This window comes from Citrus sinensis, chromosome 2 (genome assembly GCF_022201045.2).
Source record: "Citrus sinensis cultivar Valencia sweet orange chromosome 2, DVS_A1.0, whole genome shotgun sequence".
Lineage (NCBI taxonomy): Eukaryota > Viridiplantae > Streptophyta > Magnoliopsida > Sapindales > Rutaceae > Citrus > Citrus sinensis.
In genome coordinates this window covers 20,799,836-20,826,615 of record NC_068557.1, presented here as the reverse complement: position 1 = coordinate 20,826,615, position 26,780 = coordinate 20,799,836, and the positions used below count along the sequence as shown (strand labels likewise).

General features: G+C 35.6%; 1 protein-coding gene and 1 pseudogene across 1 annotated transcript; both read left to right on the top strand.

Moving 5' to 3' along the window:
* The window catches only part of LOC102619194 (glucose-6-phosphate 1-dehydrogenase, chloroplastic-like), a 77,343-nt pseudogene extending 60,235 nt beyond the window's left edge, over positions 1-17,108 (top strand).
* A 1,157-nt stretch (positions 17,109-18,265) lies between these two features.
* Positions 18,266-19,521, top strand: LOC127900320 (protein ALP1-like). Its single transcript, XM_052434953.1, has 2 exons — positions 18,266-18,980; positions 19,067-19,521. The coding sequence occupies exons 1-2, from the start codon at positions 18,266-18,268 to the stop codon at positions 19,519-19,521; spliced, it is 1,170 nt and encodes a 389-aa protein (XP_052290913.1).
* The last annotated feature ends 7,259 nt before the right edge of the window (positions 19,522-26,780 follow it).

The window sequence follows — 26,780 nt, the reverse complement described above, 5'->3', positions numbered from 1 at the left end:
TGATAAAACGTTTATTGAACTTCTAAGGAAAGAAGGAAAAAGAAATTTAATGCACAATAAAAAAGCCCCTTCATACAAGAAAAAGAAAAAAGGTTAATTACATCCATTGCCTATGTCTCCTGACTCTCCTCGTCCTCCCATTAGCCTTTGGTTGCAGTCGAAAAGTCTTGGCGAGCCATTCATACTTTCTTGTACTGAAGATGTGCCCAAGTATCACTCCTATTATTGTCCCACTTGCATATCCAATCACAACTGTCTTCCAACCAAATGCAAATACAGATTCTGAGTGTGGATCTTCTTCTGGTGGTGAAGCCTCGGAGTTGTTACATTTTTTTGACAAAGGTCCTTCACACAACCCTGGATTTCCATCAAATGAACTCTGTGTCGAACTGTTTCCCTCGTGGTATTGGCCCTGTGAGCAGGTTATCCGACACATCAAAGAATTCAAGTGACGTCAGCTCTGAGAGTTGTTGAGGAATATTTCCTGAGAGCATGTTACTGGAGAGGTCCATTGACTCTATCGCAGTTAGGTTACTCAAAGATGATGGAATGCGCCTTTGGAGATTGTTGTTGGAAAAGTCGAGATTTCGAAGCCCCTTTAAATTAGCAATTGATGTTGGAATCTCTCCTACAAAACTGTTGTTGGAGAGAATAATTGCTGTGATCAGATTTTAGAGCTTCTCATATTCCAATTCTGTGCCTTTGTTACTCATTGTCAGTGAGTAATCAAAAAAGCCAAAATAGGTAGATGCAGGATAACCGCTTGGCGTTAGTGTATCATGCATATATGTTAGGTTACTTGCATTGACATATTTCATGGAATTCCAACAATCGAAGTGCTTCGACGGAAGATTGCCCCCAAATCTGTTGTGAGAGAGATCAATGATGCGGAGCTTCGAAAAATCGAAAGCTGTTCGAGGTTCCTTTATTTCTCCGTGAAAGTTATTGGATTTCAAGACAAGAACCCCTAACTCTGGAAGAGTTCCCAGCCAGGAAGGGAAGACATCAGTGATTCGGTTATTCCCAAGATGGACAAATTTGAGCTTCACACAATTTTCCAGTGATTACGGGATTCTCCCACGCAATGAATTGTTGCTTAAATCAATCATAGCCGGATTTGTTCCTTTCATGAAGGTCTGAGGAATGCTTCCCTGAAAGTTGTTACTTTGCAATTTTCATACTGACAAAGCAACACTGAAATTGCCCAAACATTCTGGAAGCATGCCGCTTAAGTTGTTGTAAGACAAATCAAGAGCATGAAGACCATTCAAACTGCATATTGATGGAGGAATTTCCCCGGTCAGATGATTGTTTGAAATGAGATATGAAAAGATTGACGCTGATGGAATTGGGAATGGTCCTTGCAGCTTATTAAACCTAAGGTCTAAGGATCCAAGAGAATTCCATGGAAGAACACGGAGATTGTGCTCGAAGTCCATCAATAGATTGTAAGAAAGGTTCAAATATTCCAAACTATTTGTACCTGCACTGAACAACCATTCAGGTATTTTTCCAGCTATCTTGTTAGAGGAAAGATCCAGTGACATCAATTGGTCTTGGTTGTGCAAAAAATATGGGAACTCGCTAAGGTTGCATGATCTCAATCATATTATCTTAAATTTCTGCATGTTGGTACTAGAAGTGGTTCTAGTGAGCAGCGACATTTTATTTGACGAGAGAACTAATGCTTCTAAGCGTTTGAAGCTAAGAAGGAACATGTTTAAATCCACCGTGCCACTGAGATTGTTGAAGGAAAGGTGAAGCGCTTCAAGATTCCTAAGCTCAAATATAGAGCTTGGAACAGAGCCTTCCAATTGATTCGATGATAATTGCAGATCCTGCAGTTGAGTTAGGTCACTAATTTCAACTGGAATACGACCAGTCAGTTGATTAAATCTCAAGAAAAGAAAAGTCACTTTTTTTAGGTTCATCAACCAATATGGGATTGGACCAGTTAATTGGTTGTGACTCAAATCTAAAGCAGTAAGTTGTGTTAGGTTGGAGATCCCAAATGGGATTGGACCAGTTAATTGGTTGTGACTCAAATCTAAAGCAATAAGTTGTGTTAAGTTGGAGATTCCAAACGGGATCTCATTATTTAAGTTGCAGTAGGGAAAGTTCAAAGAAGTGAGTTGGTTAAGATTAGTGAGCCAAGACAACGAACTAGACATTAGACCAGAAAAATTGCTATATGAAATTCTCAATGAATCAAGTTGGGTAAGATTACCCAGTGAAGCCTGAAGTGTACCAGAGAAATTGAATGAGCTAATTCCTAGAGTTTTCAAAGAAGCAAGATTTCCAATGGAGGTAGGCAAATCATCCGGAAATACATTACCAGAAAGGTATAAATTCTCGAGCTTGGTAAGATTACCAAGTGAAGATGGAATTTTTCCTATAAAGGAGCAATCACTAATATCTAAGTAAGATAAAGATTGAAGATTTTCCATTGAATCTGGTATCTTACCCGAAAATCTCGTGTATGAAAGTCTCAAATCTTCAAGGGAACTGCTTTTCTGGAATTGCGACAAATATCCAGTGAGATTAAGGTTAATCGTCACATCAAGGAATTGAAGGTTGGGTAAATGGAAAATCTCTGGGGGAAATTTACCTTGCAAACCGCATCGAGAGACAAACGACGCAAAGAAGATAAAGTCACCAAAGTATGAGGAACTGTTGAAGAAATGTCGACATTGATTAGATTTAGTGCTTTCAGGTTGGTTAAATTCTCAGCTAGATTCACTAGACCTGGCTTTTGGAGCTCCAGACAAAAATTTTCAAAATCACTAAATGATAGATCAAGGACCTCCAAATTGGAGAGCTCCAGCAACTCTACGGGTATTTGACCAGAAAAATAAGACCGAGAGAGATTTAGATGGGTCAGCCTTGACAAGTTTAAGATTTCAGAAGGGATTTTAGAGAAATTGAAGTTGTTATCGAAGAGACTAAGCCGTTGCAGATGGACAAGCTGAACGAGACTGCTGGTAGAGTTGATAGAACCATAGAGGCAACTGCTAGCAAGATCGAGCTCCACAACATGACCGGTGTCTTCATTGCATTTGACACCGTCCCATGAGCAGCAGTCCCTATTTTTTTCATCCGGCTTCCATGTCGCAACCTTGGGATAAGTAGAAGAATAAGAGGAAGCAGTCTGATTAATGACAAGACTTTCCTTGAAATTCAACAAGGCAGAACGCTCATGATCATGGCAGAGTGGCTGAATAGAAGAAATGAAGTGACCAATTGCAAGATGAAATATTAAGAAGGAAAATAAAACTGAATGTCTAAATGTGAAGAAAGTTAAAGATAACCCCTTTACGTCTCAACAGCGTTGCCTTTATATAGGCAACCTGCAATTTCTGTAAAATAATTCTTGGTATTTTTAATTTCTCAGAGTCAATTGATTTGTGGAAATTGAATAGTTTTATCCAGTAGGATGTACGAGTATGTGGTATCATTAAAAAAAGGTGTTTGACTTAAATTTATCCAAAAATAGTTTTTTTAATAAAATTCTAATTGTTAGTTCAAAATTAAGATTAAATAAATAACTAAATAATTTTTTTTTTTTAATTTTTGTTAGCTTACTAGTATCCAAATTAAATTCTAACACGAATATATATATATAAAGCATGTGATTCTAATACAGACTTATTTTTACAGTCAATTTTAAACCATGTGAGCATTCAAAAAATTTTCAAAGTCTAATTTCAAAGTATGATCGAGTCTGGATTCATACTTTCTTCTGCTGAAGATGTGGCCCACTTGCATATCCAATCACAACTCTCCTCCGCCCAAACGAGCCGCAGACCACGTGTTTTTCGAAATTGGAAAAAAAACATAATTCGAGATATGTTTTTCATGTCCATTCACTTGCCATTCGTGAAGCACATGTTCCCTTTTCTCATTGTTAATCTTGGCTTTTTGATGAAGGATTCTTTTCATTCAGCCGACAAGACAAAACATAGCTATGTTTGCCGCTGGTATGGGTTCCAGCCATAGGTCAGTTACATTGTTCATTACAGCATATCTAGTTAAATTGTGAGCTTGGACATTACATGCCCTTGGAACGTGTTGAACTTTGACTTCTTGGAACCACTTGCTCTATTTTTGGATTTCAGAAATTACCCAAAATGTCTCAGTTTTACTCCCTTTCTTCTTGTTAACTAAATCAGCAACTTCTTGGCAATCCATCTCCACTGTTTTGATGTTTTCACCGCTGCTGCCTTTATCTTGCCGTTGGAATCTCAAATGACTACTCCCAGCCCTGTTTGCTAACGTTACTTGGCGGAGGATGCCATTTCTCCTTAACTCCAGTAGCCTTTTTGTCAATGTGTGTTTGTCCTGTGAGCCTTACTCTTTGATAAGCTTCTATAACAGCTTCAGCTTTCCTTCAAAACAAATTCTGCTGTATTGCAGTAGTCGTTGTTGAACAAATTCTGCTGTGTCAAAATTGGGCACTAAGGCCTCAATGGATTCACTATATCGAACCCAATTAATACTATAACGACTTGTTTAACAACCATCCATTAAATGCGTTAATAATAGAATATAAAATTATTCCACCTAATTTATGCATAAATTTGAGAAAAAAAAAATTAAACTGAGATACTACCTTGCCCTTAACTAAAACTTGATTTAGAAAGGCAAAAGAAAATAGCTTTGAGTCATGTGAAATTGGGTCTAGGATCTGGACATTTCGTTGGGAAAGCAATAGTTAGAAAATTGGACTGAGTTTTTAAAAGCTTTTAATAAGAATGGACAACGAAGTTCCACCAGCAACTGATTAAAATATGAGGGCAATTATCAATCAATATAGAAAGCAACCCACCAACTGATTCTTCTTCAACTAAGCTTAACATTTGTCACATGTTAATATGTAATCATTTTCATTTTATTTATTTGGAAAGGACAAATTGACAGAGCAATTCTTCATCTGACCACAAGTTTCTCTTTTTATTTTATTAGTTGTTACAGAAACTAAGAAAAATGGCAACTAAAATTGAAATTCATGCAAATGCAACTCTCACAAAATACAAATCCAATCTTTGTATTTGACTGTCCAAGTAGGCCGGGCCACACAAAGCAGCCCAAAACCTGATTTAGACTAATAACCATGCGAGTGGAGCTTCTAACACCCCCAAAATCTTTATGACACCCCTTTCTAAATTTTATTCCCCAAAAATACTCCAACTTAATTTATAAAATACTAAATTATAAATTAAAATCAATCATTTTGTTAATAAATTTCATCCTAAAACTATTATTTTTTTTAATTTCTTATATGTAAAAGCATAAAAGTTCTAAAATCTTAAATTATTCTTATCTTGTTACATAAATTCTGCTTCACAAATTTTAAATTCTTAAAAGTTTCTCAAAAAATTCAATTAAAATTTAAAATATAAATAATGAAAGGAAATGGGTGTGAAAAATTTATTAAAAATAATAATTTATTTATGAGTTTTAATTGGGTTTTCATTCAAAATTAAAAAAAATTAATTTATTTTTAGTTATTTCGGAAATTCCATTTAAAGAAGAGTTCTACGAGAAATTTACGGGGATGTCAAAAGGCCAACTCTAAATAGAAATCCACTCATCTGTCAAAACCCGACAAAGTTAATTCACTTTAAAACGGCTGGCCGAAAGTCCCAGAGATAATTCAATAATTAAAAAGTCAGCGACAAGAAAACCCAAACGACCTAACACGTTTCCTCAATTTCAATTTTCTGGGGTTTTGATCCTAGAGGCTTGTTTACGGTTCGGTCAGCTTATGAATCTCTTTGCTATCATCATTTTGCTGAACATGACAGAACTTGGAACTTACCATGGACTTGGAAGGGGCCTCAATCCATCCACCTCTTTGGCAGCTTTTGCATGGGAAAATTAAGGCTCACGATGAGCTTGCTAGGCGTCATATTCCCGTTCATGTGGGCTGTGATAGGTGTGGGGGTACGGTTGAAGATATCCTCCATGCATTGAGAGATTGCAGCTGTATTAAGCAGGCTTGGAGTAGGCTTGTTCCAATGGACAATCATAGCACTTTCTTTAACTCGAATTTACGTGACTGGGCTGTGGACACCTACAGAATAAGTGGAAGATTGCATCTCCCCTCCCTTGGGATTGTATCTTTGGCGTGGCAGTTTGGAGGTTGTGGTTCTGGAGGAACTAATTCTCCGTTGCTGGAAAGTTGGTGGACAGCTTAACAGTCTATCTGGATATTATGGCCAGAGCTAATGAAATTCATAGAGTTAATAACTCTTCCATAAGCCAGCAACCGAGGAAAAAGGAGATTCTTATTTGCTGGTTGCCGCCACCTTGGCCATGGTGCAAATTAAATATAGATGGTTCTTGTAAAAATGCATGGGAGGCAGGAGCGGGTGGTGTTATTAGAGATTCTGTCGGCCATTGGATTTCCGGATTTGGTATGAGAATTGGGGAGAGTTCAGTGCTTATGGCTGAGCTTTGGGGCTTGTATCAAGGCTTAATTCTTGCTTGGGATGCAGGCATAAAATAGGTGTTGGTGGAAGTGGATAGTCTTTGTGTTACCCAAATGATCTCTAAGCAGGTGGTCGTTCTTAACATGTTCTATGCTTTAGTTGTTGCTGTTCAGGAATTATTAAGTAGAAATTGGCATATTGTTATCACTCACATCTATCGTGAAGCAAACTTAGCTGCGGTCTTCATGGCTAATATGGCTCATTCACTTCCTCTTGGATTGCATGTGTTTTCTAACCCTCCTGTGGGTATTTATTCTATCATTTCGCAAGACATGTTTGGGGTTACTCAACTCCGCTTTGTTCTTGTTTAGCTCGTTTTGACGAGCCCCCCCTAATAAAAAAAAAATCACGTTGCAAAGGAGGTAGCCCACCTTATATATATTTATTGTGTAAATAGTATTCTAAAAAAATTACATATAATTATCTATAAATTTGTATATGGACACAAGTGGAGTTTCTTTTTTCTTGGTGAATAGGTTTTGATTCATTATGTTTTGACTCAATCTTAGATTTTATTTAGTATTTAATAGTCCGGTTGGATAGTTGTAACTTTTTAGTTATAACACTAAAGTCTTGGGGAAATATTTATTACTATAGTTTGAAAATTATGTTGATTTATTCTAACACTTGTATGATAAAAAATATAGGGATATTATCATTTTCCCACCAAATGTATTCTGACACATCATGTCAATACCACGGTTTGGTAAAACCATCATTTTACCACCAAGCTTTTAAACTGTTAGCATTTTCCCACCATTCCGTTAAAACTCAGTTAATATGTAACAGAAAATTCATAAAAGGTCAATTTTACCCCTGGAGCGTAAAAGACCATGTAATTAACCTTTTATGAATTTTGTAATTAAATCATCATTTGTTGTTCTTCCTTCTTAAAGGGCAAAAATTACCCTTTATGAATTTTATAAAATTGACCGTGTGGTGCTAGGTACTTCAAAAATTGATTTAATTTATTTAATTTTTAAAAGACAAATTTATTTATTAAATTGACGAGCTAAAGACAATTTATTCTACTACTAAAAATCAATTTATGAAAGGGAAAAAAAAAGAATGTGCAAAAGAAGCAATTTAATCTTTGATATGATGATAATAATTTTACACAAAAAATTAAATAAATAAATTTTTCAGCTCAAATCCTCTAATGGGCATCCTCTTAATGTTGTTTCTTTGCAAGATAGTGAGTTACTGGTTCCTCTACTGTAGTCCTTTGAATTTTGTAAATAAAAATGGACATTGTTATTATTTTTTGCTTTCAGGTTCTTTTCTTTTTTATGGGGCTTATCGTCAGTTATGGTGTATGCAATGTGTAGCTCACCAAATTCTTTTGTTGTTTACGCCGAATCAGTATCTGATGGGTTTTAATTCTCATTCAATTGCTTATTCATAAACTGTGTCCAAAATGAATTTCTTATAAATAAAAAAAAGATTTTTCCTTTTTTGGATAATTACCAAATGAATTTGTATATGAAGAAAATTTCTTTTTGGAAAGAGAGCTTATCAAATTGTAGGCTCATCGATATAATCACAATCATATGCAATGATTAGATTTTGTCTTCAGTATATCAGTTTGTTTCTCATTGCTGATTTCTAGCTGCAATTTTGATTTTAGGTTTAGCTGGAAAACCTCTGGCCAACGATCATTCCAAGCCTCAAGAGATAGAGGCCTCCGTTCCTGCATCATCTGAAAAATTGGGTTCTACACTCAGCATAACAATTGTTGGAGCCTCAGGGGACCTTGCAAAGAAGAAGATTTTTCCCGCACTTTTCGCACTATACTATGAAGACTGTCCACCTGAGGTTCTGTGCTTTGTTGCTTCACTAATTTCACTTTTTCAACATGCCTTGATGAATGTTCAATAACTGATAAGTGTTCGTTTTGTTTTCCATTTATCATCCTCATACAGGACTTTACAGTTTTTGGTTATGCTCGAACTAAATTGACTGATGAGGAGCTGAGGAACGTGATTAACAAAATGATTGTGATTCATTGATTTATAGTAGTTTTATAGGAAATTAGTAGTTTTATAGGAACTCTGGATTCATTGATTCTACTAATGCATGTCCAACTAGTAAGTTGAGGATTGATTTTATCATCTTTATTACATGACAAATTAGCCTTGTGAACGGAAACTTAAGCCTTGAGATACAATAAAATATTACAGGGAAGGCAAGAGATGTTGATGTCAAATTTTGGCTTCAACAAGCAGATTTATATTTGTGGGAAACTGGTACTCTGCTAATCAATGTTGATTGCCGTCGATCCATTGATGACTCTGATCTTGTTTTGTAATGGAGAAACTGTCGGGGGCCGGCATTATTGCCAGCAAGAAACCTCTGACGCGTGAATCAGATTAAAGGGCTTTAATATTAATTTCTAACAATAAAGTATAATAAAATGCTCTTAATTCAACTCACAGATTAATGGTGTAGTTGAATAAATCCTCTTTTGCTTCATTAAAAGTCCCTTTATTTAGAGGTTTCCCTTTATGAATTACTTCGCTTGCAATTTTTGGTAGGAGTGGAGCCATTGAATCCTTGAACTAACAGAACATTTCATTAACCATCTATTGGTGGGATTTTGTTTCCGTGCCCCTTTGATATCATGGGTTATTAAATGGTTATTTAATTGCAGTGAAGTTTTCCATACTCCCTAATTCTAGGAGGAGGGTAATAGGGAGAAGGTGTAGGTAAAATCCTGTTAGTAAATGTAAGTCTCTGGTAAATGTATTGAATCCAAATAAAAACTATTACTAGGTTCATGAGGAGTTCTGCTCTGCAATGGACCAAGTAACTGACATATTTCTTATTGTTCCACCAATTGTAAAATAGATTCATGTTTAGGAAGCTAGTTACCAGCTCCCTGTGTCAAATTTGATGTTTGTTTATTTTAGTTTTATTTTTTAACCCAATGTAAGAAAATGGAATTTTAGGCTGGAAAGCTATCGAACAGGTTGTTTTACTTATCAATACCTCCAAACATTTTTGTGGATGTGGCGAAATGTGCTAGCCTTAGAGCTTCATCAGAAACTGGTTGGACAAGAGTCATTGTTGAAAAACCATGTGGTCGGGACTCTGAGTCTTCTGGCGAGTTAACTAGAAGTTTGAAGCAGTATCTAAGAGAGGATCAAATATTTAGGTTTGTCTCTCGTTTGCTTCCTTAAAGAAAGACGTGTGATGATGTTTGACTCTATTGATATCTTTTTAGGATTGACCATTACTTGGGTAAGGAGTTGGTTGAAAATCTATCAGTGCTTTGATTCTCCAATCTTGTTTTTGAGCCTCTATGGTCCAGGAATTACATCCGCAATGTACAATTTATATTTTGTGAAGATTTTGGTACAGAGGGAAGAGGGGGGTGAGTTGCATATGTTGCCTGAAGATATTGTTATTATATTAGAAGTTGTTTCAGACACCCAGATCAGCTGATTTTATTGGTAATTTTTTCAAGTTATTTTGATAACTATGGAATCATACGAGATATAATGCAAAATCATCTCTTGCAAATACTGGCATTATTTGCAATGGAGACTCCCGTCAGCTTAGATGCGGAAGACATTAGAAATGAAAAGGTAATTCGGTCTTCCTTTCTTCTACAAATTTTACAAATTGGAATTGTGGTCTCCTGTTCTTCTTTGTGTACCGTTTCTATGATTGCTTGAGATCCTATTTTAAGGTATACCCACACACCACCATCACCACCAAAGAAGAATCAAATCCCATGGTGGGTTATGGAAATGCTACACTCCTTGCTTTTGTTTTAAGTTAATCATTAACTTTGTTGTGTGTAGCTTCATTCATGTGAAGGTTCTTAGATCAATGCAACCGCTTCTGCTTGAAAATGTAATTGTTGGTCAATACAAGGGCCACAACAAGGGTAATAAATCATATCCTGCATATACTGATGACCCAACTATGCCAAAGGGTAGTCTCACGCCAACATTTGCTGCGGCTGCTCTTTTTATCAACAATGCAAGATGGGATGGGGTTCCTTTCTTGAGGAAAGCAAGCAAAGCGCTCCATACCAAACGGTAGGCAGTATTTCTTCCCTTTTCATGAGCATCTATTCTTTCACTATATATTGTAGAATATGCTTAACTGGTTGACTTGAGAATGTTGTGTCAATGAAACTTCAGTGCAGAGATCAGAGTTCAGTTCAGACATGTCCCTGGAAACCTGTACAAGCAGAATTTTGGAACTGACTTAGACAAGGCTACAAATGAGCTTGTGCTCCGACTCCAGCCTGATGAAGCTATATACCTGAAGATCAACAACAAACTTCCTGGTCTTGGAATGAGATTGGATCGCAGCGACCTTAATTTGCTTTATCGATCAAGGTAAGAGACTATTTAGACAGTTACCTACAAATGATACTTGCAATCTTAACTATGTAATATATGACCTAGAATACTCAATTATGGAGTGGGACTGTGAGCATCAATTTCATAAAATCTTCTCAAGTGATAAGCCTTAGGATGTCTTTATTCATGTTTCGTAATTATTTTATAGTGTTAAGGAAGCTCATCAATCATCCAAAGAATGCACACACTTGGCACGTGTGATCTGATATCCAGTCAGCTTAGCAGTTAGGAGTTAGAATGACAGCTCAGCAAAGTCTGTTATGAAATCTATGTATTCTATTAGTATCGTTTTAAGTTCAGCTCTGTGATTAGAAGCATGTATATATATAATCATAACAGCCGAGATTTGTAACTAATGAAATAACAAGTAAAAGTAATAAAGATCTGGAATATTCATTTTCTTTCATTTTCTCGAGAGCCAAACAAATCTATCTACTCTGTTTTTAACATTTCAACATGGTATCAGAGCCACAGAGAGCAAGCTCTAGTAATCAGCAAACAACTAATACAAATCAATACACTCAAATCAATTTCTCCTTCACGAATCCAATCAAATTAGATCGCTCAAATTACCTACTATGGCGTTCACAAGTTCTAGCTTCAATTAGAGGAAATCGACTGGAGGACTTCATCACATGAGACAAACTAGCACCTGAGAAATATCTTATTCTTGCTGGAGCTAATGGATCTACTCAGAAGGTTGATAATCCAGAGTATCAGAATTGGAGATCACTGGATCAAACCTTACTCGGATGGTTGTTGTCATCAATAAATGAAGGTAATCTAAGCCTTGTTATCAATTGTGCAAGTTCGTTTGATGTTTGGAAAACTCTAGAAAAGAAATTTGGTGTTCAGTCTGAAGCTAGGGTTCTCCAGCTTAGATATGAATTGAATACTCTCAAAAAGGAGTCTTTAAATGTTGAAGATTATTGCATCAAAATGAAATCTATAGCTGACAAACTTGCTAGTGCTGGAAGTCCTATAACAGAAAAGGATCTTATGTTAACCATACTGAATGGACTAGGATCTGGTTTTCGTGATATTGCCACTTTCATAACTGGATCTAAAATGGAGTATGATGATGCTTATGCATTGTTACTTACACATGAAACTAGACTAGAGCAAGAACAGGAAGATAAAGGCATGTTTAATGCAAATTATGCATACTATCCCAAGATGTTTTATGCTCAATCCAGAGGTAATTTTAGAAGAGGAGGATATACTGGTGGTGGTTTTGGAAATTTTGGAGGTAGAAATCATATTATGGGAAGAGGTAATGTTCATCCTCAGAGGTTTCATTCTGGAGGTTTCAGAGGAGGATATGGTAGAGGATACTCTCCTGGACAAACTAATACTTTTAATTCCTTTCAAGTACCTAGAAATCCATCACAAGTTACTAGAGGTGGATTCACTGGCTCAAATGGAATGCAAGGAAGTTCTGGAAATTCAGAAGAGATAACATGTCAGATATGTTTTAAGACTGGTCATACTGCTGATGTTTGCTGGCATAGGTTTGTTGAAGATTACATGCCTACACCAAGGGGTTTTGGAAAGGGTAAAGGACCAAGAGCAGCTTATTTCAGTAATTTTGAGGGCTTTACTCCTTATCAAGGATATGAAGATTATGATAATCTCAATTACATGTCACCAAATGCTTATTCTTCCTCCACTGCTAACAATTACTCTGGAAGTGATTCTTATATTCCTGCAGCAGCATTTGTAGCCAATTGTGAAGGACCTGCTGATGATGGCTAGTACTTGGATAATGGAGCTACTCATCATTTAACTAATAACATAGATAATCTACATCTCAGGGAGGAATATAAAGGTATGGATCAGCTTATTATTGGAAATGGCCAAGGTTTGCACATCTCTCATATTGGAAATTCTTTTCAGTCATATAAAGCTTCATCACACTCAAATCTAAAGCCTACACACACTGCTATAGCACTTAAAGACATGTTACTTGTTCCATCAATTACCAAAAATTTGTTGAGCATTTCAAGATTAACATCTGACAACCCTTTATCTGTTGAATTTTGTGGTAATGTTTGTTTTGTAAAGGACATGAAGGGACAAGTGCTTCTGCAGGGCTTTGCTGAGAAAGGTCTATACAAGCTGCTGCTAAAAACCAAAAACTCCTCACCTGCATCTCATATGTCTCACTTTCAATTGAATAAACCATTGTCTATGTTGTCCTTTTTGAATGTTCCTTCAACTTCTCACAATTGTACAGCTCTTAATAAAGCTTGTTATCATACTGTTCAAAATAATTGTAACCAGAAACCTGATGATATGACAATATTACATAGACGATTTGGACATCCAAGTTCTATCATTTTGATGCATTTGCTTAACTCTTGGTCTAAGCTTAAAGTCTCTCAAAAATCTGTTCTATCTTCTGCACATTTTTTGTGTGAAGCTTGTCAGCTAGGTAAAGTCCACAAACAGCATTTTCCAGCTACTGAAACAAAAACCAAAAAGGTGTTAGAACTAATTCATACTGATCTATGGGGGCCATCACCTACTGTGTCAAGGAATGGTTATAGGTATTATATCAGTTTCATAGATGACTATAGCAGATATACTTGGATTTACCCACTTAAACTCAAATCAGAAGCCTTTGAGGTTTTCAAGCTCTTTAAAATCCAAGTTGAAAATCGGTTCAATACTCAAGTCAAGATGTTGCAATCTGACTGGGGGGGAGAATATAGAGTGTTTAATGACTTTCTTAACCAAAATGGGATTCTCTTTATACATTCATGTCCATACACTCATCATCAAAATGGCTTGGTTGAGAGGAAACATAGGCATATAGTTGAGCTAGGATTAACTCTTTTAGCTCAGGCAAATCTCCCTTTTAAATTTTGGTGGGATGCTGTCCATACAGCTGTATATCATATAAACAGACTTCCAACACCTTTACTGAATTTAATCTCTCCCTATGAAAAGTTATTTGCTCATCAACCAGACTATAACTTCTTAAAGTGTTTTGGGTGTCTATGTTATCCATATTTGAGAGATTTCAATAAACACAAGTTTGATTTCCATACCAGCAAATGCATTTTTATTGGCTATAGTCCTTCTCATAAAGGCTATAAGTGTCTCACCAGTTCTGGTAAAGTTCACATACTGAGACATGTGATATTTGATAAAACAATGTTTCCTTACTCAACTGATAATGCTTTCAATTTGTCTCAACAAAACAAAAACTCTGAAACACCAGTATCAGTGTCTAATTTTTCTCCACAGCAAGTCTATCAGTTATCCACACTTTCCTTACCTCACAGCAGCTTTGAAGATGCTTTCTCAGCAAGCTCAGCAGGACATCAACAAACACCTTCTATGCCTGTACATATAGACATTCCATGTCAACAAGAACAAGGTAACTATACTTTATCAGAATCATCATCATTTTCTTTACCTTCACAAAATCCAGAGTCTTCACAAAATCCAGAGTCTTCATAAAATCCAGAACCACTTCAAACACAACCTGAAAACCAAATAGACATCCAACAAAACACAGCACATATCACAAACAGAATTCTTGCTCCACAACCTTCTCATAGAATGATTACCAGATCAAAATCTGGAATCTTCAAACCTAAGCTATACACTGCAACTTTAGCCAATAAGGAACCTGATACAATTCAAGAAGCTCTTTGTGATCAAAACTGGTACCAAGCCATGAGAGATGAGTATGAAGCACTGATCAGGAATAACACTTGGTCTTTAGTTCCACATTCAGCTGAGCACAAAATTGTTGGCAATAAATGGGTGTTTAGGATTAAGTAGAACACTGATGGTAGCATAGCTAAGTACAAAGCTAGGCTAGTTGCCAAAGGTTTTCAGCAAACTGAAGGAGTTGACTATTTCGAGACTTTCAGTCCTGTTGTGAAACCATGTACTGTGAGGATTGTATTGAGCTTAGCTATGATGAACAAGTGGGTGGTTAGACAAGTTGATGTGAACAATGCTTTTCTAAATGGAGAGCTGAATGAGGATGTATACATGTGTCAGCCAGAGGGATTTGTTGATATGCAAAAACCTGGTTATGTGTGCAAGTTGAAGAAAGCTTTGTATGGTCTGAAACAGGCTCCTAGGGCCTGGTATGACAAGCTGAAGAACTCCTTAATCACAATCTGGAATTTTCAGAACTCTAAGGCTGATACATCTCTTTTCTTTAAGGAGATACATGGGTCAATAATATTGATTCTGATATATATCGATGATATTTTAATCACTGGTGGAAATAGTAAGGAATTGGAAAGGTTTATCTCTGAGTTTAGTAAGATGTTTGCTTTAAAAGATCTGGGAACACTATCATACTTCCTTGGAATAGAAGTTGTTTATGCTCAAGATAGTATGTATTTGTCACAGAAGAAATACATTAGAGATCTACTAAATAGAGCTGACATATTGGATTGCAAGAGCTGTGACACTCCAATGGTTACTGGTTACAAACTTCAGAAGGAAGTTAAAGGGCATCTAAGACAGTATATTGAAGATGCAACAATCTACAGAAGCTTAGTTGGAAGCCTGCAGTATCTGGTTTTAACTAGACCAGAAATTGCTTTTGCGGTTCATAAACTAAGCCAATATGTAGCAGCACCAACCCTTCAACACATATTAGCTTGCAAAAGAGTCCTCAGATATTTGAAAGCAACAGAAGATTATGGATTAAAATTTTCAGCTGGAGGGGAAATGAAAATTACAGGATACACTGATGCAGATTGGGCATGTGATGTTGATGATAGAAAATCGATAGGAGCCTACTGCATTTATTTTGGAAACAACCTGGTGTCTTGGTCATCAAAGAAGCAAACTGTAGTCACAAGGTCAAGTGCAGAGAGTGAGTATAGAAATTACCTGGATACAATCACTACTTAAAGAGCTTAAGATTGAGTGCACATTGTTACCAACAATTTGGTGTGACAATGTAAGTGCAACAGAGTTAGCTAAGAATCCTGTCTATCACTCAAGAACAAAGCACATTGAGTTAGACATGCATTTTGTTAGAGATAAGGTGCTGGCAAGAGAGCTAGAAATCTGCTATATTCCAAGTGAAGAGCAGATTGCAGACATCTTGACAAAGCCTCTCACATTCACTCATTTCAACTACTTTAGAGCCAAACTCAAGGTGCATCCATGTCCCTTGAGTTTGAGGGGGGCTGTTAAGGAAGCTCATCAATCATCCAAAGAATGCACACACTTGGCACATGTGATCTGATATCCAGTCAGCTTAGCAGTTAGGAGTTAGAATGACAGCTCAGCAAAGTCTGTTATGAAATCTCTGTATTCTGTTAGTATCGTTTTAAGTTCAGCTCTGTGATTAGAAGCATGTATATATATAATCATAACAGCCGAGATTTGTAACTAATGAAATAACAAGTAAAAGTAATAAAGATCTGGAATATTCATTTTCTTTCATTTTCTCGAGAGCCAAACAAATCTATCTACTCTGTTTTTAACATTTCAACATATAGCACATGTAAGGATTGAATTCTTTAATGTTTTATTTTAAAAGAATTTGTATAAAATCCTAATTAATATTAAAAGTAAGGGGACTGTATTAATCTCATGTCCTGACCATTTGCAGACCTGGCCAAATTGATGGAGCAATTGTGCATCTGTATTAGCTTTTGTTCTTCTTCTGGTTTTGGAGAGCACTACTTTAATTCTTTAGTTTTGATGTGAAGGTATCCAACAGAAATACCAGATGCATATGAGAGGCTGGTCTTAGATGCAATAGAAGGTGAATGGAGGTTGTTTATTCGGAGTGATGAGCTTGATGCTGCCTGGGCGTTGTTTACACCATTACTGAAGGAACTTGAAGAGAAGAAGATTGTTCCAGAGCTTTATCCTTATGGTAGCCGAGGACCAGTTGGAGCACATTATCTTGCTGCCAAGTACAATGTTCGATGGGGAGATCTTAGTGGAGAGGATTCATGAATGGCCAAAAACTTGGGTTGTTTTACATACTTATTCACCATAAACCCATGACAGGGCTGGTTATATGAACAGCACAGCAGTTACTCATTCCGGTGCCTGATAATTTGTGCTATGGCGCAATATTCCTTGACCTACATGGTACCGAGGCTTGAATTCTTATGGATGATGTATCATTTGGAAGGTTGAATGATTTGATTTTGATTGTAAGTTGGTGATCAGTATAAACAGGTGAATAATAATAGGCATATAAAAGGAAATTTAAGATTTGTGAATAAATGAACTTTGGATCTTTGCAAACTGTCTGGATTTAAATAATAAGTTGATATATTTGCAGATTCTGGAACTGAGCGAGCCATGAGAGATTTATGAAAATATAATCGACTTCTTGAGACATGTGAATTTCTATATTCGGAGATAAAATATAGTAGCTAGCTACGCCAAAAGTTGGTGATTGAATGCACTATATTTTGGGGTACTATAATAGTTTTAGCATAAATTCTTGGATGATGTGGTAGTAGCTAGCTACGCCAAAAGAGCTTTTCGACTAAGGGCCCGTTTGGGAGTGTGGTGAGGTGGCTGGGCTGCTAAAGCCCAGCCATCAAAGTATTTGGTAATACTTATAGTTGTGTTTTGACAACTTGACAGATTTTTTTTCCCAGCTGCAAGTTTAATTACTAAATTAACCTTATATATTATTCCATTTTCATTTTATCAAACAGTAATGTCAGTGGGAGTTCTATTTCAAATCAATTTTTTTAAACAAACCCTAAACAATATTTTGTAAATTATGTTTATGAATGAATACTTTTTATTTTGTCACTGATTACACTTTATATTACATTTACAATGTATATGAATTGTTGCTATTGATTTAGTTGCTTGAGGCTTATTTATGGAAATTTTGTAAAATATATCCATTGTTCTTACCATGAGGCTTATTTATGGAAATTTTTCTGGACTATTTGCTTGAGGAAAAATAATAGCATATGTGTTTTTGGTGTTAAAAATACTACTCTGCCGAAAGTGCAGCACACATATTTGTTTGCTTCGAGATTGCGCTTATGTAGTGAGTAAATGCTTGTTCTTGCCTTGCCTTTACTTTTCTTAGCCTTGCATTGTCCTGCTGGACTTCTATTCTTGGATTCTTCATTAAATCTGCACTTGTCCCTATAATATGAGCTTCTTTAGCTAGTCTTTGTCCACTGTTATTGTGAAGTCATCGTTTTATGTCTTAAATTTTTCTGGACTATTTGCTTGAGGAAAAATAATAGCATTGAAATTATTATTAATATATCTTCCATAATTATGTCTTAACTTTTCAGCAAGCTCTGGCTCTTGGCGTATAATTTCCTTCACAAAATCCACATGCCCAAGCATACATAATTAATTTATCCTGTTGAAGCAATTTATCCTGAATTCAGCCAGTTGATAGTTTGATATAAAAATATGGATAATGATGAAGAGGAGTTTGACCAGCTTGTTTGTGTAATAGTTGTTTTGATGCATCATTATTATTTGACATTTATCCATAAGGAGCCTTGTATGAATTCTACTCAAACAGGGCATAAATGGTTGATAGAAATACTTGGTGGAAATGTAAGCAGGTGCTTTAACATGTTTCGAATGAATAGTGATGCATTTTTAAGATTATGCACAGACTTAGAAGATAATTATGGGTTAAAGAGTTCAAGGAGAACATGTGGCGCTGAGATGTTAGGAATGTTTTTGTATATACTAGGACAAAGTGTAGGAAATCGGTCAACAATGGAGCGGTTCCAACATTCTGGTGAGACTGTGAGTAGATATTTTGACAAGGTATTAGATAGTGTGTGTCGTATGTCCGTAGATTTGATAAAACCGTTGGATCCTGACTTTATTACCACTCCCAAAGAGATATCTGAAGATTCAAGATATATGTCTTACTTTAAGGATTGTATTGGTGCTATTGATGGTGTTCATATACCTGCCTCAATATCTCCGGAGGATCAAATTCCATTTATTGGTAGAAAAGGGACACCAACTCAAAATGTAATGGCTGTATGTAGCTTTGATATGCAATTCATATTTGCAGTGGCTGGTTGGGAAGGCAGTGCCCATGATGCAAGGGTATTTCAAACAACTATTACGAATCCTGCATTCAATTTTCCAAACCCTCCTCCAGGTTTGTGTTTCTAATTTTTTTTTATATATACCTATTCAATTGATTAGATTGTGTTATTTATTTTGTATTTTTCTTTTTATTTTTAGGAAAATATTATTTAGTAGATGTAGGATATCCGGAGTTATGTGAGTACTTAGGACCATATAAGGGTGAAAGATATCACCTTCCTGAAATTCGTAGAGGTAGCCAACCAATGGGTTATAAAGAATTGTTCAACTACAAGCACTCTTCCTTGAGAAGTGTTATTGAGCGTACTTTTGAGGTTTGGAAGAATACATGGAAGATTTTACGAAGTATGCCAAGCTATCCATTCAAGAAGCAGGTGAAAATAGTTATTGCTACCATGGCCTTGCATAATTATATCAGAAGATATTCACAAAATAATGATCATTTTGATGAAATGACAGATGAACCAAGTCATAGTATTAGCGAACATATTACATCTCATGAAGAAAGTTATGAAACAATTGATAGCACAACTCAAGATATAATAATCTTGAAAGATGGCATTGCTGCAAGTTTAATGGAGGCACAACAATAGAAATATTTATACAAATTTTGTAATTAATTACATTTTAATTTTATTTTGTTATGTTGTATGATTTTTATTAGATATATTTGGTATTGTAAATAATACTCGATTAATCATATCAGGTACAAACCGAAGCAATTTGGAGAAGCATATCATGTACACTACCCGGTTGGCATTGTCAATAATAGTTATTTAAAATTATTTATAATTGGCCCCATGATGTGTTTTATAAATTATTTATTACAACTTGTACAAAAAAATAAATTTGATTTATTAAATATTAATTTAATTTGTAAAGTAATAAATCGTAATTGTATGTCAATATAATAATTTGAAGAATGAAAAATAATTGATTTGTTAACAATTAAAAATAATGTTATTTAAAATTAATTATTACAAATATTCATCTACTCTACAGCTATTAAAATTTCCCAAACACCATCAGTAGTTGCAGCTTAAAAGCTACTACACTTTTACCAAACACCATCAGCAGCTGCAGCTTAAAAGCTACAACACTTTTACCAAACACCATCAACTTCCACTCCACGTCTATAGCTTTTACTCCACAACAACTGCAGCTTAAAAGTTACAGCACCTCACTCCCAAACGGGCCCTAAATAAAACGGGTTGCTTTACGCCATTGCCAAAATGCACTTTTAGCAAAGCTGTAAGCATACAGAGCCGGTGCCACTCTGTCTTTTCATCCTCCTTTGTTATTTTATTTAGTACTCTTATGAGCATATCATAACCAAATTTGAGTGATTTTAGTATATGTTTGATGTGCCTGTCATCTCAATGATTTATGTATTAATTGATGTTTGATCAGCCACATGGTGATTAACTAATAGGTTTGGTAAACAATTACATACAAACGTTTTTTAGATTAATGACTAGAATGGTAATGTTATAGTTTTTAAAATAATTGTTATTAGTTGTGATATAGAAATAATTAGTTGTTAAAAAATTGCAAAAAAAATTAGTCAAAGCTTGGTAAATTTTATTTTTAAAGGCGTTTTGTAAATTAGTTAAGTAGTAATTTATATTTGGTAAGTCTCATTTTTAAATTACTGTATGAATAGAAATGACTTAATTAGACATAAAGTTATAAAATTTATTTACCCATGCATTTATTTTATAATAACGTGTATATAGTAATATTTTATGTGCATATAGAATAATTCGTAACTAAAACAAATTAACCATATTGATTTTGTTATCTCAATATAATAATAATTTCTTTAAATGTAATGATTTTATTTCCTAATTGAATAAAAGATAATTTTGGATTTTTATAACATATATTAGGATATATATGAAATTGTTTAAGTATAAAACTAATTTTTAAAATCATATTTTGAAAAGTTACTCTTTGATCACAGGACAAGGTGATTTTGTCGAAAATGATTTTTAAAAAAATTTATCAAACACTAAAATTAACTTTTAACTTTTTAAAATCACCTTTAAATCTCTCAAAAATAATTTCAAATGGGCTCTAATTATGAAATCATAATAATAGTACGATAATATAAAGAGATTTAATGAAATTGGAAGAAAAAGAAAAATTTCTACATGATTCATAAAATAAATAAATAAATAAAAGCCAATTAATTACATTCTTTGCCTATGTATTCTCCTCCTTCCATTACTTTCCGGTTGCAATCGAAAAGTCTTTGTAAGCCATTCATACTTTCTTGTGCAGAAGATGTGCCCAGGTACTACTCATATTATTGTCCCACTTGCATACCCTGCCAGAAATATCTTCCAGCCAAATGTGAGTACAGATTCTGAGGGTGGAGCATCTTCTGCTGGTGAGGCCTCAGAGTTTCCGCATTTTCTAGACAAAGGTTCTCCACACAATCCTGGATTTCCAGCAAACCAATCATTCGTGAATGTGCTGAACTGCGTCCCTTGTGGTATTGCTCCCTTAAGATGGTTGTGTGACACATCAAAGAATGCAAGGGATGTGAGCTCTACTAGTTGCTGAGGAATTTGCCCTGTGAGCTTGTTACTAGAGAGGTCTAATGACTCCGTGACCGTTAGGTTACTCAAAGTTAATGGAATGTACCCTCGGAGATTGTTGTTGGAAAGGTTAAGAGTCCGAAGCCCCTTTAAACTGGCGATTGATGCTGGAATCTCTCCAACAAAATTGTTGTCGGAGAGAATAATTGCTGTGATCAAATTTGACAGCTTGGGATATTCTATCTCTATGCCTTTGTTACTCATTATTAGTGAGTAATCAGCATAACCATAGTAGGTAAACCCAAGTAAATCATACGGCATGAGTTTAACCTGCAAATATGTTAGCATACTTGCTTTGATATCTTTCATGGCATTCCAACAGTGGAAGTGCTTTGACGGAAGATTACCTGTAAACCTGTTGTGAGAGAGATCAATGATGCGCGGCTTGGGAAACTCAAAACCTGTTTTAGGTTCCTCTATTTCTCCATTAAAGTTGTTGAATTTCAAAATGAGAACCTCTAGCTCTGGAAGAGTTCCCAACCAAGAAGGGAAGACATCGGTGATTTGGTTATCCCCAAGATTAAGAAATTTTAGCTTCACACAATTGGCTAGAGATTTAGGTACTCTTCCTTGCAATGAATTATTGCTAAAATCAATCATCATCAGATTTGTTCCGTTCATGAAGGTTTGAGGGATGATTCCATAAAAGTTGTTAGCTTGCAGTTTTAGTGCTGACAACTCAACACTGAAATTACCCAAACATTCTGGGAGCATGCCACTTAAGTTGTTGTGAGACAAATCAAGAGCGTGAAGACCATTCAAACTGCATATTTGGATTGGAATTTCCCCTGTCAACTGATTGTTTGAAACTAGATAGGAATAGATTGACACTAATGACGGAACTGGGAGCGGTCCTTGGAGCTTATTAAACCCAAGGTCTAAAGTATTCATTTTAGACCATGGAAGAACAAAGAGATCCTGCCCGAATCCCGACAATAGGTTGTCAGAAAAGTTCAAATATTCCAAACTCTTTGTGCTTACATTTAACAACCATTGGGGTACTTGGCCAGCTATCTTGTTGGCGGAAAGATCCAGAGAAACTAATTCATCTTGGTTGTGCAAAAAATATGGGAACTCGCTAATGTTGCATGACCTGAATCCTATTACAGTGAAATTTGGCAAATTAGTACTGACATTGGTTCCAGTGAGCAATGAAAACTTGTTTGACGAGAAAACTAATGATGTTAAAGATTTCAAGTTAAGAAGGAACATGTTTAGATCCACTGTGCCACTCAAATTGTTGTAGGAAAGGTCAATGATTCTCCGCCAAACGCAAAATCTGCAATTGGGTTAGCTTTCTAACTTCAACTGGAATATGGCCAGTCAGTTGATTATTATGTAAGTGCAGAGTTGATAACTTGTTCAGGTTCATAAAGCAAAAGGGGATTGGACCAGTTAATTGGTTATGAGCCAAACTTATTTGAGCAAGTTCTGTTAGATTTGAAAGCAGACATAAGATCTCACCAGTTACTTTGCTCCCTGAAAGGTCCAAATAAGTGAGTTGGTTAAGTTTAGGGATCCAAGACAACGAATAAGAGTTTTGTTCAGAAAAATTTGTCACAGAAATTGTTAAAGAATTCAGCTGTGTAAGGTTACCAAGTGAATCCGGAACTTTGCCAGAGAAGTTGCATAAAATGATCTCTAGCGTTTTCAAAGAAGAAAGTTTTCCCAAGGAAGCAGGCAACTCACTCGAAAAATCATTACCAGAAAGGTATATATGGTTGAGCTTAGTAAGATTACCAACTGAAGGAGGAAGTTTTCCTAAAAATGAGCAACCTCTAATACCCAAGGAATTTAAGGATTCAAGATTTTCTATTGAATCTGGAATCTTACCTAAAATCTCGTATGTGAAAGCCTCAAATCTATGAGGACACTGCTATTCTGAAATTCTGGCAAATACCCGGTGAGATAGTGATTATACGTCAGAGTGAGAAATGCAAGTTTGGGTAACTAGAAAATCTCTGCGGGGAATTCACCTTGCAATAGGCAATCAGTGAGAGATAAGAAAAACAAAGATGATAAATTTGCCAATGCATGAGGAACTGTAGAAGCAATATTGACTTGTCCAAGGTGAAGTACTTTCAGGTTGGCTAACTTCTCTGCTAGATTTGCTAGACTCGGGTTTTGGAGCTTCAAATGAAAATTATTAAATGATAGATCAAGACTCTTCAACTTGGAGAGCTCCAGCAACTCTGCTGGTATTTGACCAGAAAACGAAGAATTAGAGAGAGATAGAGCTGTTAATCTTGACAGATTCTTGATTTCTGAAGGGATTTCAGAAAAGTTGAAGTGGTTATTGGAGAGAACAAACCATTCTAGACGGACAAGTTGAAAGAGGCTGCTGCTAGAATTGATAGAACCATAGGGGCAACTGCTTGTGAGATCAAGCCTGATCACATGACCAGTGTCTTCATTGCATTTGATGCCGTCCCATAAGCAGCAGTCGCTATTTTCTTCTTCCTGGTTCCATGATGCCACATTGGAATAAGCTGAAGGATAATCATCAAAAGAACACTGAACAACGGTAAGGCTTTGCTTGAATTGCAACAAGACAGAACGCAAGGGTAAGCTGAAACATTGAGAGCAGAACAAGTTGTGCATTAAAAATAAGAATAACCGCATAATTTCTTATTAAACATAATTCCTTTTAAAACTCTCTATGATAGGAAGACTGGAGGATTTTGTTCTGAGGGTCATGCATAGAATCGAGATGTTTTTAAAGGGCGTGCGAAATGTGATGTTACTGGGAGTAACTCACAATCAGATCTTCTTTTGTCTATGCTATTAAGAGGAGATAGCATCAACCCAAATGGCTTTTGAGTATTGAACCCTAAACTTGATTGGAGCAAAATTATGGCATCCATCACCTACATGGCGTTCTTTTAAGTAAGTTTTACATTCTTTCTATGTGTTGTATCTAGAGAACTAGGAAAAATAAAAATAAAAAATGTGTTGGAATAGAGAGCATTGTCTTGGGTTCAAAAGAAAGCTAATCACGTAAGCGGTCCTTTCTTTTTTTTAGTATAGTTCTGTGAATTTGGCAAAATCGATTTGTACAAACACATGAAAACAAGCGCTTTGTACAAAACATTATATAAATTAAGAAAAAAGTTATGGAGGACAAAATTGAAAGATTACATTAAAAAAAAGAAAAAGAAAAAGAAAACCAATCCCAGCCTTTCTTCCTTGCCGGCTATTAACCATGCTTTTGTCTATGTTGATCACACAATCTTGTTGTGGTTATTTCATTTTTACATAGTCTTAACCAGTACTTTCATTGTGAGTTTTTTTAAAAGTGTTAAACCGTCTAAAGTACTTTTAATTATATTTGATAATTGTATTTCATTCTTTTATAACATAACTATAAAAAATTATTTATTAAAATAATTATACAAATTTTAAAAAAAACTCTAGTTGACAATCAAACAACTCAAATATTTTTGGTAATTATTTTTTTTGGGTAATGTAAAAGCTTTAATTAAATAATTTCTATTTGAAAAGTTTTACAAAATGCAGCTAAAATCCCAAGCAAATTCTACATGTAAACACACATGTTCAATATATTTTTATGTTTCAACAACTTGATTAAAGGTATTTCTATTTCAAATTACTTTTATGCCACTTCTAGCATTGTGATTGAGTTTTGATGATAGTTAATATTTACCAATTATATTGTTGGCACTTATTTGATGACTAATGATTTTTTTTACAGTAGTTATATGGCACCCCATGTAATGCTTCAAAAAGTTGATTATTGTTAGAGAACTCTTTGAGAGATTAATTTGTAATTTTAAGCGATTCTTCAACTAAGTTCGGGGTTCCCCACCCCCCCCCCCCCAAAAAAAAGAGAATATATGGAAAAAGAGAATGCTGCATTAATCTTGTACAACTATTATCTTAAATTGTGTTAATTAAATACATGATCCTTCAATCAAATAAGGTACTGAATAAAAAATAAGAAAGAAGCAGCAGCCGATATGAATGCCATGCTGAAGGAAAAGTTGCCAAGAACCATCAAATTATTAGCCTACTTGCACTAACAATATAGTACATATACAATGATAAAACGTTTATTGAACTTCTAAGGAAAGAAGGAAAAAGAAATTTAATGCACAATAAAGAAGCCCCTTCATACAAAAAAAAAGAAAAAAGAAAAAAGGTTAATTACATCCGTTGCCTATGTCCCCTGACTCTCCTCGTCCTCCCATTAGCTTTCGGTAGCAGGTGAAAAGTCTTGGCGAGCCATTCATACTTTCTTGTACTGAAGATGTGCCCAAGAATGACTCCTATTATTTTCCCACTTGCATATCCAATCACAACTATCTTCCAACCAAATGCAAATACAGATTCTGAGTGCGGATCTTCTTCTGGTGGTGAAGCCTCGGAGTTGTCACATTTTTTTGACAAAGGTCCTCCACACAACCCTGGATTTCCATCAAATGAACTCTTCCCAAATGTGTCTAACTGTTTCCCTCGTGGTATTGGCCCTGTGAGCAGGTTATCCGACACATCAAAGAATTCAAGTGACGTCAGCTCTTAGAGTTGTTGAGGAATATTTCCTGAGAGCATGTTACTGGAAAGGTCCATTGACTCTATCGCCGTTAGGTTACTCAAAGATGATGGAATGCGCCCTTGGAGATTGTTGTTGGAAAGGTCGAGATTTCGAAGCCCCTTTAAATTAGCAATTGATGTTGGAATCTCTCCTACAAAACTGTTGTTGGAGAGAATAATTACTGTGATCCGATTTGAGAGCTTCTCATATTCCAATTCTGTGCCTTTGTTACTCATTGTCAGTGAGTAATCAAAAAAGCCAAAATAGGTAGATACAGGATAACTGTTTGGCCTTAGTGTATCAAGCATATATGTTAGGTTACTTGCATTGACATATTTCATGGAATTCCAACAATCGAAGTGCTTCGACGGAAGATTGCCCCCAAATCTGTTGTGAGAGAGATCAATGATGCGGAGCTTCGAAAAATCGAAAGCTGTTCGAGGTTCCTTTATTTCTCCGTGAAATTTATTGGATTTCAAGATAAGAACCTCTAACTCTGGAAGAGTTCCCAGCCAGGAAGGGAAGACATCAGTGATTCGGTTATTCCCAAGATGGACAAATTTGAGCTTCACACAATTTGCCAGTGATTTCGGGATTCTCCCACGCAATGAATTGTTGCTTAAATCAATCATAGCCAGATTTGTTCCTTTCATGAAGGTCTGAGGAATGCTTCCCTGAAAGTTGTTACTTTGCAATT

Excerpts from the sequence above, each read along its gene's own strand:
- LOC127900320 (XM_052434953.1), top strand. The coding sequence starts at position 18,266 with ATGGATAATGATGAAGAGGAGTTTGACCAGCTTGTTTGTGTAATAGTT. Across the intron at positions 18,981-19,066 it reads TTTTCCAAACCCTCCTCCAG|GAAAATATTATTTAGTAGAT; the intron begins GTTTGTGTTTCT and ends TTTTATTTTTAG.